This window comes from Triturus cristatus, chromosome 4_1 (genome assembly GCF_964204655.1).
Source record: "Triturus cristatus chromosome 4_1, aTriCri1.1, whole genome shotgun sequence".
In the NCBI taxonomy this organism is placed as follows: Eukaryota; Metazoa; Chordata; class Amphibia; order Caudata; family Salamandridae; genus Triturus; species Triturus cristatus.
The window spans coordinates 310,507,333-310,522,455 of NC_140585.1; the positions used below are offsets into that span (position 1 = coordinate 310,507,333).

Sequence of the window (15,123 nt, forward strand, 5' to 3'; positions counted from 1 at the left end):
TCATGATATATTTATTTGTAAGTCACAGGCTCGAAAGCTGGTAGCTTTCGCCGATAGGCGAAATCTGCTCCCTTTTCACTGAGTAGCGCCCTCATTGGCCTGAAACCATCCTAGGAGATTATATTGCCTGTGCTGCTGCCGCCCCTTCCCCAATGTAGCGCTGTTTGGGAATCACCTGTTTAAAAGCTGGAAGCTTACCACAGCGAGCTGGCTTTATGTACCTTGAGCCCATTTGCATATAGCATACAAACCAGTTACCACCGGCGACACGGAATCCTTCCCTTGGCTGCTGGAACCGATATGCCGACCCTCCAGAAGTTGCTGCTAGGCGCTATTACGAAAACATGATGCTCCCATGTCCGCGTGATGTGCCTCCCACGACCATATCAGGGAAGAAAATAAATAAATACGGTCGTCAATGTTTGGTGTGCTTCCATCTTTCATACACAAAACTTAGATGCATTCATTTCCCCGCGACTGAGGATGCTTGCCCTTATGACTGCCCGAATACAATATATACAGTACGCTTCATACATGACGTGCAGATCTCGCGCCAATACTTGCCGTACCTTTTTTTTATTTTTTTTATTTTTTTTTTTTTATACCCCCACTATTTAACTCAGCCGGACGGGATGTAACGCCACCAATTATAAATTGAGGCTATTGAACATTGAAAGTTACTTGCCCGTCAAATACTTTCTGACTGAGGCCCCGTCTGCTATGCCTGCCGAGACCATTGAGTATCCTTCTGCCTGCATTAGCTCTGTCCAAAGTCAGCAAGGCTATCTGTAACACACCTATTCCTCATTCATAAGGAATCAAGTAAAGACCCGAGTGACATTATAGCCCTCCCTAGGTGTGGAACATTGACATAAGGAAATTATATTGCTGGTTATGGAGCCATTAAGCTATTGCCTGGTCGAGGGTGATAAGGAGCAAGGCCATAACCCGGCACTCCCGCGCCTGCTGCACTAAGACGCTACTGCCTGGGCCCCGCTTCCCGATGGCCTCCCTTGCCTCTCCACTGAAAGCCGCCACAATGCCCCAAGAAGTCCTTCAATTCACCTGAACTGAAGCCCTGCCTAGCAGAGATGGTAGCGCTTGTTTTATCTAATGTGTTGCAACGATCAAGGCGCACTCGTGCAGAAAAGAGAGTGCAATTGCCTACTCCGTCCTTCATAAGTATGCCTCGTTATACCCCCAGTTAAAACACATGACAGCCAAAACCGTAAAATAATATACATAATATGACAGAACACATTAATTTGATGCATTGCATTTCTCCCACTTAAACATGGCGAGAATGAAAAACCCCTCATTGCAGCCGCCAGAGCCGCCGGTCAGAACCGCTGCACCATAGGTCCCTTTATAACCAGGCCGAGTTATATACCCAATTAAAAACCATGAAAGCCCAAGCGATAAAACGAGATACCTAAGAATACCAGAAAATTATCTGCTTTATGCATTGCGTTTCTTCCCATTCAATATGGCCAGCTTCGAACTCTCAGTGCAGCCTCCGGAGCTGCCGATCGAACCACTGCACTATAGGCACCCCAAAGTGCGGCATGTCACTTCCGGACACCTGCATCCAGCCGCCGGTCTAAACCACCTCGTTATTATTTATATATTTATTTATTTATTTATTTTTTAACCAGTTCCCCCTAGTGGGGCGCCAAACTCCTCATAAAGGCTGCCACCAATGTAATTTCCCAAGCCTACCGATGCAGGCTAAGCCCCTTCTATCGGGCCAAATACCGAACCCTGGTGGCGGACTGCCGTAATGCCAAAAGCGGCCCCCGCATGACGACCGGCCATGCTGCGTTGCGTATCCAGACGAGACAATTCTCCGATCGCAAGACCAGAACGGCATGCAGAATGCACCCTTCCTTTTTTTTTTTTTTTTTGGCATATTTATATAGCGCGAACTCGACCCGAAGGTAATAGAGCGCTTTACATAGCACCGTATTGACATAAAACCCTTCAGGCACGGGAAGATTACGTGATTTGCCCAGAATCGCAGGATGTGTACTGCGGACACGACCTCGCGGGTCGAACCATGGTTTCCTGCACCAGAGGCTGCAGCGAGGCCGATGAACCCCATCTTTAATGAGGTTTCCTGAATTCGTTTCCCCGGGCACACCACTTCCAAAATGTTGCCTGAAGAGATAGCGGAGGGGTTCGAGTGCTGATAGTATTACCGTATTGTCTATTGTATACTCCCACCTACCTAAGCATATAGGGTTCGTTATGTAAAGTAAGCCCCAGAAACTGACTAAAAATAAATCAGTCCATAATAAGTAGATAAAAGACATACATTCCAATCATGTTGGCTTTTTCAATCCTGAACCTGAATAAAAAGGAAAAAAGGAAGCATTTACGGCCTTTCAAGAATTTAAATATAATCTGTCTTATCCTTAGTATTTTAAATAGTCCCAACACATACCCCTATTTTCATTCTATTATTTTGTGTCCATAGGTTTGACTATACCAACAAGCAATATAGAATTATCTGTGTCAACAGGCAAGATAAAACATCAGGTAAGTATTATGTTTTACTTTAGTTAGAGCGCAGCTCGTGTTACCCATACTTGTAGGAATGCAGATTATTTAATGTTTTTCTCCTCGTTTCGCTGTGTACGTTCTGTTTTTGTTTTTTTTTACATGAATCCATGATGCCGTAATGCCGCATCACCCACCAGGACTGAATTGGAAGGTGTGGAATAATGATGCCGGAAGAACACAACGAAACCGCAGAGGATGCCGAGATAACGTGGAGAAACACGGAAGCAAAGGTAAGTGACCCGACCACAGGAAGCTGCAGGCACGAAACCGCTAGAACGCAGGCAGCTTCCTGCCTTCCACGCCGGCTCTCAGTCTTTGGTGGCTCTGCCCCTGCCGCATCTGGCAAACGGATTGCAGCAGTTGTGATAGTGCCCCTAACTGATTCTGGTTTGTCAAGAAACCACCTATGACCAGGCGGCCCCCTCGCTTAGAGGAGGGGCGCCCTTATTATTATTATAATTTTTTTCTCAAAACGTGAGGATCGAACCCCCCCCACCACTGCAGAGACTATTAGACCAAGACCAACGCTCACCGCGGTGAGCTAACAGCTCCTAGCAAAGCTACGCCAGGCCTCCCTAGACCCACCGTGCTGTACACGCCTCGCTGCTTCAGACGACGAACAACGCCAGTGAGCTTGGGGCCACCGGAAAAGACGCTTCTCGTTTCCGCGCGATATCAGCTCGAGAGCAGTGGGCAAAGCCACGCTCTTCATAAATGCAGCGCATGATACACAACAAAAAACACATTTTCATTTCGCGCAGAGCATTTACCACGCAGACTAAAACGCCGCTAAAAGGCCGACCACGATGCTCCATCACCGGAGTCACGCCCACCACATACAAGATCGCCCTCAACTCGCCGGGGCCCCATACTAATAATTAGTTGAGCGCGGCCCCTACAATCCAATTGAAAATTGCAAAGTGACTAAAAGAAGTCAATTACAAACGACAATTAAACCCAATCCAATCGTTTCCCGAAGAATCGAACCCGTGAACTAGGGTCCTGATCACCACAACAATACTTATCTGAGCTAGTAGCTCGATGTTTAACCACACTATGCCAGGCCTCCCTGAACCCGCCTCGCCTCGTTTCCGACGTTCTTGCGGCTTCCCTGGGTCCAAAGAGACAAAGAGGAGGAGACTCCAGGGATGCCGCCTTATATACCCCAAGGAAATTAGTTTCGGTTTCCCACCGCATACCACACGTCATCACGAAATCTGACCACCAGAACCCTCCCCTCAAACTGCCGCTCGGTTTCGTGGCGCGACTAAGGGCGCCCCTCCTCTAAGCGAGGGGGCCGCCTGGTCATAAGCTTCAGTAGGTCCGAAATTATGCAAGGATATTCCCCCCGACCAGCGGAACGGCACTAAAGTGCAGCCATTCCGTCGTGCACCCTCTAGCGCCCCTCACCACTCAGATACTTCATTGGGAGCACAGGGCACTGAACTCTGTGTGAGTGTTGAGGGTTGGCAAAGTGCCATGACCAGTTTAAACCTCCTTCCAGTGCTTAATTTGTAAAAAAATATAAGTGCCAGGGCTCTCGCCAGGAGGCCACTACAGCTTGCACCACATATTGCCCCTGCCAGTGACAGCACCAACACAACTACTAACCATCACACTCCTTTAAGTGTGACAATTCGGACTGTTTCAGGAGCCCAAAGCTATAAGAATGGCTTGGACGGCAGGTAATAGTCATTTTTAATGTATATTGAATTTACAATGAACTGTTTCTATGGTTCCCTCTAAATTTGCCAACACAGCGCCACCTAGTGGCAGAATGTCACAAATGCTGGTGTTGACAATTAAGTGCCGGTGCCGAGCACTGGAAAACACTGGCTCAAATTAAGCACTGCCTTCATCCTGAGAAACACACAGCCCTGTGTAGTCCTTCGACACACACCCACAAATGGAGCACAAGATGAGTCTGTCCCTAACATTGCTACAAACTCCATTCTGTGCATAGAAATGACGCGACCACACACCCTCAATGCAAACGCAGCAAAAACAGAAAGCATTGAAATTCTTAAGTGAAATAGGAAAAAGACTCATGCTTTACAGACTATGGAAGCGTGCTGCGACAGGGGAATACATCCCTACAAAGTGAACAGGAGGGGTCGGTCAGTCATGGTGCTGAGGGAAGAATTATAACAGTTAAGATAGCTCACTGGGTTTATGCAACCACTGCAGATATCTATTGTGAAGCCTGTCATTCACAGATTATAATCACAGTCAGGCGCGCAACGCCCATTGGGCACAAAGGGCTTCAGATTTTGATGCTGCCCCATATTTACAAGGGTGGAGTTAATATGGGGCAGCGCCAAAATTAAGATCAGGTAAAATCTGGCGCAACAAGAGGAACATTTTATTTTCTCCTCGTTTTTCCTGTTTCCATGTGTGCTGCGTTGTGCAGCACACATGGAAACAGCAAAACACCATTAATTGTTTGATTGCAGGAAGGTATCCCTTTCTGCACATAAGTAAAAAAATGATGTTTTGCTACTTCTATGTGTGCCAATGCAACCCACATGGAAGTTACAAAACAGCATTTGAAGATTGTTTATGTGCAGGAAGGGATGCCTTCCTGCACATATGCAGGAAGGGACACCTTCCTGCACATGAACAATCTTCCCCTGAAATGCAGACACCCTTGCACTATGGTGCATGGGTGCCTGCGTTGGCGCTAGGCAGTTAAAGTTAGCGCCAATGCAGGGGGAAATATTGTTGTAAATATGGTGCAGTCCTGCATTTCAGAAGTGGCGGAACGGGTCGTTAAGCCAAGTAGGTTAACGATGTGCTCTGCCACTTCTATTGTACATAGGCCCCTTTGTTTCTAGCTCAATCAGAGCTAAAGTTACCAAAACCTGGCGACATGCATTCCAGTTCAGTGAAATGCCTTTCAATAAGGTAGGCTGGCCATCTTTCAGTAGTTTTGTTTACTGTATTTGGTTGTTAAACTGGTGCAAGCAAGGTAACATCTTTGCCCAGACCATGATGCCATTTAAAAAAAAAACACAAACTAATGAAGCAATACTATTATGAAATGTGCATTATGCCTCATAATTTGCCTATCTTGTGCATAATGTTATCAACTCTGACACACAGTCTGGTCCTCCTCTGCGACATAATTACAGTTCTCTTGACTCTGCTCTCTAAGACTCTGTTTCTCAACAAAGGAAACAGGTGGGAAATAAAGAGTCAACATTGTTACAATCACTGTTCCGATTAATAGTGTGACACTCAGTCCTGTGTGTCTCATGTGATACTCAAGGACCGATGCAGTGTTTCTCTGGTTCCAAACATTGGTCGCTATATGTGAACATTTATTTTTCGGCCAGAAAATTATCTTGTAACCCAACCTATGTATTAGTAGGTCGATACACAAACTAAGGATTCAGAGTGAGTCATATTCCAACCTACCTAATTAATATTCAGTAGGTAGGTCACAAAGTACGTTTTACTCCTGTTGGGCAAAAGGGTAGAGCGCCTGCAAGAGCCAGCACACCACCGAGTCAGTGATTCAGATGAAATAAAGTCAACTTGTCTGATTATCTAAACTAAAATCGGAAATCGGACTGTAATTTATTAAAAAATAGATTTTTCAAAACGTTTCATAGAAAACTGGCAGTAGTAGACTGGACCACTGCCTACTGCTCCAGAAACACCTTCCCCAGATCCCAAAGACGAAGGGGTCAAAAGGTGACCCTCTCCCTTTTGCAAATCGGTTACCATCCCGACTTGAAAGTAGATCACTTTTCAATGGTTTGCGACCGGAATTCCCGCTGTAAACCATTGATACATATGGTCCAGATTTGCAATTTGGAAGGGACACCCGCAAAACGTCCTTTCTAAATCGTGAATCAGTAACCATTTTAGGGCTTGGTAAAGGTTTACTGACTTCTAAAATGGGGTTCGTACATAAGAAATCCCTGTTTTACAGTCACAAACAATCCCATTTTGCAAATGGGTGTTTGCGACCACAACAAAGATTAGTGCATGTGGCCTGTAGTTTGCAGTTCAAGGTCTCGAATGTTGTGGCAGTTGCTGGTTCTGGCATATGTGTCTACTCATGAGGAAACCATCGTCCTCTTTTTCATGACCCATGCCAGCACATGCCAGCAGGCACTGTGTTGTATTGCAAGAATATCACACTATTTGCCATTCACAAATAATCCATACATTGAACATGACTTCCTGTGACTAGACTCAGATTTTTTTCTGTAGCCGATCCCACCAGCACCACCACAGCGTTCTCAAACTGAACGTCTCAGTTCCAAACACAGACACATGTTGCGCTCGTACCCGTGTCCACACACACATATCTGTGCCAACCTCTCACGCATACATGTGCAGCTAACGCAAGTGACCTGAAGTGCTCAATGTGTGCGAGGGTGTGACACAATGAGAAATGGGGTAGTGTCAGTCCAGTAAGTGCGGACGGGCAGGCTGGACGGATGGATGGATGGATGGATGGATGGATGGATGGATGGAAGGTCTGCCTCCATTTACCAAAGATTCCATGCACAGATCCAGCCTGTAGCTTCACAGATCCAGCCTGTAGCTTCACAGATCCAGCCTGTAGCTTCACAGATCTAGCCTGTAGCTTCACAGATCCAGCCTGTAGCTTCACAGATCCGGCCTGTAGCTTCACAGATCCGGCCTGTAGCTTCACAGATCCGGCCTGTAACTTCACAGATCCAGCCTGTAGCTGGCTGCTGAGGACTGCTGAGCAGTCAGCGGCTCACATGGGTACTCTCTTCTTGATTATCACAATGCTGCTCTCCATCACTGACAAATGTGTCACTGCTTGTCCTGATGGTGAGACCATCTGTCACTTTTTCATCTAATGTGGAAAATCCTCTGCACTAATTCACCAATAGATACAGGGGCTTGGGAACATTATATTGTCCATATCGGAAACTTTTCTAGGTAGTTGATAACAAGAGTTTTCTCAATGTGTTCATGTGACATGTGTGGCCAGTGAAAGTGAGGAACAATTCTGTCCGAAGTCTTGTTCTGGCCTAAGTGTCCTGCTAGGGGAATATCATGGGCTAGTCTCAATAGGAAACCCCTAAACTTCAGAGGTATAACCAACCTTCTGGATGCACCAGGCTTGGGGTCTCTACTCTCTGAGTACAGGAGTCCATCATCCCAATAAACTTTATGGGTACCACTAGCATTCCCAGCAGCCTCATCAGCAGCTTGCTGTCTGAGGGTTTCAAGAGAGGGGCAGGTTTTCTGCTCCTGGCTCAGGTCAGACCTGGAAGGGCCCCCTGTCCCCAAGAACTCAACCTGGTCAGGTTCAAGCTCCTCTGGGACAGTTCCTTCTGCAGGCTCAAGATCATCTCCCTGAGGAGACTGATCAGCATCCTGAGACAGGTAGGAAGGCTCTGCCCTAACCCTACTGCTCCTCCTCTTGTGAGGCACCTGGTCCATTATTCCAGAATCCAGGGCCTGTCCAGCTTTTGACATTTTTGCCTGTGACCTGGTCACAGCAAAGACATGTGCAGGAATCCCTAACATTTCTGCATGTGTCCTGAGCTCCACTTCAGCCCAAGCTGAAGTTTCCAGATCATTGCCAAGCAAGCACTGTACTGGTAGGTCTGCACTTACCACAACCTTCTTAACCCCTTCGCTGCCAGGCCTTTTCCCCCTCCTGTGCCAAGCCTTTTTTTGGCTATTTGGGGTAGTGCGCGCTGAGGCCCCTGTAACTTTTTGACCACATAAGGTATCCACGCCCAATTTACGTCCTTTTCTTCCAACATCATGGGGATTCTAAAGGGACTCAGGGTTTGTGGATTCCCCTGGAGGGGTCACAGAAATGAGCCAAAATACAGCAAAATTTATGGGCTGCAAATGAAAGCATCTGGGATTTTCCCTGCAAATGTTATCAAAAAAGAGTTTGTGGGGCTGAAATCACCATTTTCCCAGCTTTTAGGGGATACCAGACTTTTGTTAGAAACCCAACATTTGTTACACAGTTTTGGCATTTTTCTGGGACATAGCCTATTTTTGCTATTTTTTGTGCTTTCGACCTCCTTCCAGTTAATGGTAGAAATGGGTAAAAAAGCAATAATGGATCTAGGAAAGCTATACATTTTGGAGAAGTAGACAAAATTCTGAATTCAGCGAGGGGTCATTTGTGTAGATCCATCAAGGTTTCTTTATAGAAACTAACAGTTAAATATAGGATAAATAGAAAATTTGTTGAAAAAAAAAGCCTTTTGTATCAACGTTTTCACCTGTAACTTCTTCTAATTATGACAGCTCTTTGAAAGCAATATACCGTTAGATCCGCTGGACATTACTGGTTGTGGGGATATATAGGACTTGTAGGTTCACCAAGAACCAGATGAACCCAGAGCCAAAAACTGAGCAGCAACTTGCAATGGTTTTTTATTACGTACCGGGTATATAGTAATTATTCTGTAAAAATGTGTACATAAAAGAGCTATACTGGCCTCCAAATCTGAATACTTCTCCTCCAAAATCATTAACTCTACTAATCGATCCAAAGAAATTTTCTCAATCATTAATGAACTATCTAATCCAGACAGAATAACAATTAAACCCACGCCCTCCCAGTCCCTATGTGATTCTTTAAATAACTTCTTTATTGAAAAAATCAAAACCATTAAATCTAACATCCCCCACTGTCCAAGCCCTGTTTACCCTAAAAAACCTACGAACCCACACAAGTTGGAACAATTTCCTACTATAAACCAGGAAAGCTTCAATGACCTATTGGCTAAAGTCAAATCTGGGTCCCCAAGGGACCACTGTCCCCCTTGGATCTTAAAGGAAGCATTTACCATCTGCCCTGGACCAGCCATGGCTCTTCTAAACAAGTCAATAACTCAGGGCCAGGTTCCAGAGACCTTTAAGGAAGCGGTTGTCATCCCTCTCCTAAAAAAGGCAGGAGCAGATCCTGATACATTGACTAATTATCGTCCGATCTCGCTGCTTCCCTACCTGGCCAAAGTGTTGGAAGCACATGTAGCCAAAAATCTGTCTGCATTTCTGGAGCAGTCTGAATATTTGGACGCCCATCAAGCAGGTTTCCGCCCAGCCCACTCCACAGAGTCAGTAGTATTATCTGTGCTGGACACCCTGAGAGAAAAGGCTGATAAGGGTCTCCCTCAAGCATTGGTACTGCTGGATCTCTCTGCGGCCTTTGACACGGTCGACTATAACATCTTGATCGACCGTGTCAGAGACGCAGGTATTAAAGGAAACGCTCTTGAGTGGATTAGATCCTTCTTAACAGATCGCTCACAGGCTGTATATCTTGGCGGTTTTTCAACCCCCATGATTAAAAATACCTGCGGAGTCCCCCAGGGATCCTCTCTATCCCCTCATCTTTTTAATTTGTATCTTCTCCCCCTGATCCATGCATTAAAAGGAAAACAAATACAGACTTTTAACTACGCAGACGATTTTCAACTGATTTTTCCTATCAATGACTCTCCGGGCTCCATTCTTGAATTTCAAACAACCATGCTGTTCATCCGTGACTGGATGAACAGCAATCAATTGAAACTAAATCCAGACAAAACTGAACTGATCCTCACGGGCGGCTCACTAAACCATTGGACCCCCAACTTCTGGCCAAACGAACTGGGACAACCACCGAGCCCCTCCAAGCATGCCAAAACTCTAGGAGTTACTATCTGTAATGATCTCTCCATGAAAACCCAAATAGGATCAGTATCATCCACATGCTTTTTCCAACTAAGAAAAATAAAGAAAATTAGCCGGTTCTTAACACAGGAGGCAAAACTACAAGCTATTCTTGCCCTGGTGATCTCGCATATTGACTATGCTAACTCCTTATATTTTGGTATCCCAGCCTATCTTAACTATCGCCTACAGCTAATACAGAACCAAGCAGCTAGACTGATCTTGCGGGAAAACAAACGCCAACACATATCTCCTCTTCTTAGGAAACTACATTGGCTCCCCGTATCACAAAGGTGCGCCTTCAAGATGGGCTGCATCATATTCAAATCCTTGAATGGTAAAAACCCTAAGTTCATTGACAGCTTAATCACCAGATATATCCCAAATCGTAATCTGAGATCCACTCACCTGCACCTTCTAACAATACCTTCCTTTAAACAGAAACGATTTGGCGGATCTAGGTTTGCCTTCTTGGGTCCAAGGTACTGGAATTCCTTGCCCCTAGAGATCAAAAGCTGTACAAATATCATGGTCTTCCGTAAACTGCAAAAAACGTGGCTTTTCAAACAAGCATTCGACTGACCCACTGACTGATAAATTCTCTGTCACCTATCCAAGAAGCGCCAAGAAACCAATCCGGTGTACGTGCGCTATACAAATTCATCATAACATAACATAACATAACATAACATGGAAAAATCGGTATGAAAGACACCTATGTATTTCTGAAATGGGAACACAATATAGAGTTTAGAAACAGTAGATATTTGCACATTTCCGAAATTGGAAATACTCATCTTAGCATGAGAATTATCAGTCATTTTTTAGAATGACTTCTTTTTTACACAATGTCTTTCATTTGGAAGGCAGAAATGCATCGAAAGTCAATAGGTAATAACAGTTCCTTTACAAATCTGAATTACCCTAAGTCTCCCGATAAAAATGGTACCTCACTTGTATGGGTAGGCATAGTGCCCATGACAGGAAATGGCTCAAAACCCAACGTGAACACACCACATTTTCACAATGCCAAAATTACCCTTTTTTAGCAAAGTGCCTAGCTGTAGTTTTTTAACCCTAGCTCTGCCGGCACCTAGGGAAACCTAGCAAACCTATACATTTTTGAAAACTAGACACCCAGGGGAATCCAGGAAGGGGTGACTTGACTGCCTCCCACCATGTTCTGTTACCCAGAATCCCTTGCAAACCTAAAACATTGCCAAAAAAAACACATTTCCCCAATATTTCTCTGGTGGAAAGTTCTGGAATCTGCGTGGATCCACAAATTTCCACCCACCCCGCATTCCCCAAAGTCTTCAGAGAAAAATGGTACCTCACTTGTGTGGGTCGGCCTAGTGCCCGCGACAGGAAACTGCGCAAAACGTAACGTGGACACACCTCAATTTCGTAGCAAAAAATGACCCTTTTTTGGCAAAGTGCCTAGCTGTAGTTTTTGAACCATAGCTCTGCCGGCACCTAGGTAAACCTAGAAAACCTATACATTTTTGAAAACTAGACACCCAGGGGAATCCAGTATTGTGTGACTTGACTGCATCCCACCAGGTTGTGTTACCCAGAATCCCTTGCAAACCTAAAAGATATTGCCCAAAAAAACACATTTTCCTCACATTTCTGTGGTGGAAAGTTCTGGAATCTGCGTGGATCCACACATTTTCACCCACCCCGCGTTCCCTAAAGTCTTCCAAAAAAAATGGTACCTCACTTGTGTGGGTCGGTCTAGTGCCCGCGACAGGAAACAGCGCAAAACATAACGTGGACACATCTCAATTTCGCAGTGAAAAATGACCCTTTTTTTGGCAAAGTGCCTAGCTGTAGTTTTTGAACCATACCTCTGCCAGCACCTAGGGAAACCTAGCAAACCTATACATTTATGAAAACTAGACATCCAGGGGAATCCAGGATGGGGTGACTTGACTGCCTCCCACCAGGTTCTGTTACCCAGAATCCCTTGCAAACCTAAAACATTGCCAAAAAAAACACATTTCCCCAATATTTCTCTGGTGGAAAGTTCTGGAATCTGCGTGGATCCACAAATTTCCACCCACCCCGCATTCCCCAAAGTCTTCAGAGTAAAATGGTACCTCACTTGTGTGGGTCGGCCTAGTGCCCGCGACAGGAAACTGTGCAAAACGTAACGTGGACACACCTCAATTTCGTAGCGAAAAATGACCCTTTTTTGGCAAAGTGCCTAGCTGTAGTTTTTGAACCATAGCTCTGCCGGCACCTAGGGAAACCTAGCAAACCTATACATTTATGAAAACTAGACATCCAGGGGAATCCAGGATGGGGTGACTTGACTGCCTCCCACCAGGTTCTGTTACCCAGAATCCCTTGCAAACCTAAAAAATTGCCCAAACAAACACATTTTCCCCACATTTCTCTTGTGGAAAGTTCTGGAATCTGCGTGAATCCACAAATTTCCACCCACCCCGCGTTCCCCAAAGTCTTCCGAGAAAAATGGTACCTCACTTGTGTGGGTCAGCCTAGTGCCCGCGACAGGAAACGGCGCAAAACGTAACGTGGACACACCTCAATTTTGCAGCGAAAAATGACCCTTTTTTGGCAAAGTGCCCAGCTATAGTTTTTGAACCATAGCTCTGCCGCCACCTAGGGAAACCTAGCAAACCTATACATTTTTGAAAACTAGACACCCAGACGAATCCAGGATGGGGTGACTTGACTGCCTCCCACCAGGTTCTGTTACCCAGAATCCCTTGCAAACCTAAAACATTGCCAAAAAAACCACATTTCCCCAATATTTCTCTGGTGGAAAGTTCTGGAATCTGCGTGGATCCACAAATTTCCACCCACCCCGCATTCCCTAAAGTCTTCAGAGAAAAATGGTACCTCACTTGTGTGGGTCGGCCTAGTGCCCGCGACAGGAAACTGCACAAAACGTAACGTGGACACACCTCAATTTCGTAGCGAAAAATGACCCTTTTTTGGCAAAGTGCCTAGCTGTAGTTTTTGAACCATAGCTCTGCCGGCACCTAGGTAAACCTAGCAAACCTATACATTTTTGAAAACTAGACACCCAGGGGAATCCAGGATTGGGTGACTTGACTGCATCCCACCAGGTTGTGTTACCCAGAATCCCTTGCAAACCTAAAAAATATTGCCCAAAAAAACACATTTTCCTCACATTTCTGTGGTGGAAAGTTCTGGAATCTGCGTGGATCCACAAATATTCACCCACCCCGCGTTCCCCAAAGTCTTCCAAAAAAAATGGTACCTCACTTGTGTGGGTCGGCCTAGTGCCCGCGACAGGAAACGGCGCAAAACATAACGTGGACACACCTCAATTTCGCGGTGAAAAATGACCCTTTTTTGGCAAAGTGCCTAGCTGTAGTTTTTGAACCATAGCTCTGCCGGCACCTAGGGAAACCTAGCAAACCTATACATTTATGAAAACTAGACATCCAGGGGAATCCAGGATGGGGTGACTTGACTGCCTCCCACCAGGTTCTGTTACCCAGAATCCCTTGCAAACCTAAAAAATTGCCCAAAAAAACACATTTTCCTCACATTTCTCTTGTGGAAAGTTCTGGAATCTGCGTGGATCCACAAATTTCCACCCAGCCCACGTTCCCCAAAGTCTTCCGAGAAAAATGGTACCTCACTTGTGTGGGTCGGCCTAGTGCCCGCGACAGGAAATGGCGCAAAACGTAACGTGGACACACCTCAATTTTGCAGCGAAAAATGACCCTTTTTTGGCAAAGTGCCCAACTATAGTTTTTAAACCATAGCTCTGCCGCCACCTAGGGAAACCTAGCAAACCTATACATTTTTGAAAACTAGACACCCAGACGAATCCAGGATGGGGTGACTTGACTGCCTCCCACCAGATTCTGTTACCCAGAATCCCTTGCAAACCTAAAACATTGCCAAAAAAACCACATTTCCCCAATATTTCTCTGGTGGAAAGTTCTGGAATCTGCACGGATCCACAAATTTCCACCCACCCCGCGTTCCCCAAAGTCTCCCGAGAAAAATGGTAACTCACTTGTGTGGGTCGGCCTAGGGCCCGTGACAGGAAACGGTGCAAAACGCAACGTGGACACACCTCAATTTCGCTGTGAAAAATGACCCTTTTTTGGCAAAGTGCCTAGCTGTAGTTTTTTAACCATAGCTCTGCCGGCACCTAGGAAACCTAGCAAACCTATACATTTTTGAAAACTAGACACCCAGGGGAATCCAGGATGGGGTGACTTGACTGCCTCCCTCCAGGTTCTGTTACCCAGAATCCCTTGCAAACCTAAAAAATTGCCAAAAAAAACAATTTTCCCCACATTTCTGTGGTGGAAAGTTCTGAAATCTGCGTGGATCCATAAATTTCCACCCACCCCATGTTCCCCAAAGTCTTCCGAGAAAAATGGTACCTCACTTGTGTGTTTCGGCCTAGTGCCCGCGACAGGAAACGGCGCAAAACGCATCGTGGACACACCTCAATTTCGCTGTGAAAAATGAACCTTTTTTGGCAAAGTGCCTAGCTGTAGTTTTTGAATCCTAGCTCTGCCGGCACCTAGGAAAACCTACCAAACCCACACATTTCTGAAAACTAGACACCCAGGAGATTCCAGGGAGGTATGGTTTGCGTGGATCCCTCAATGTTTCCTTACCCAGAATGCCCTGCAAACCTCAAATTTACCTGAAAAAAATCACCTTTTTCACACATTTTTGTGTGGGAAAGTTGTGGCATCACCGGGCTGACACAAATTTCCTACCACCCAGCATTCCCCATGTCTCCCGATAAAAAAGGTGCCTCACTCGTGTGGGAGGTCAAAGTACCCGCGACAGGCAAGGGCCGACAACGTAGTGAGGCGACATGAAAATTCCCTATCTCAAAACGACCTGGTTTTGCAT

General features: G+C 45.6%; 1 protein-coding gene across 1 annotated transcript in view; it reads left to right on the top strand.

Moving 5' to 3' along the window:
* Positions 1–2,707: 2,707 nt before the first annotated feature.
* Positions 2,708–15,123, top strand: part of LOC146854844 (keratin, type I cytoskeletal 42-like) — an 83,261-nt gene continuing 70,845 nt past the window's right edge. Inside the window, exon 1 of the mRNA XM_085652219.1 lies at positions 2,708–2,792. Coding sequence (XP_085508345.1) covers positions 2,724–2,792 — 69 coding nt within the window. The 5' untranslated portion in view covers positions 2,708–2,723. The remainder of the gene's footprint in view (positions 2,793–15,123) is intronic.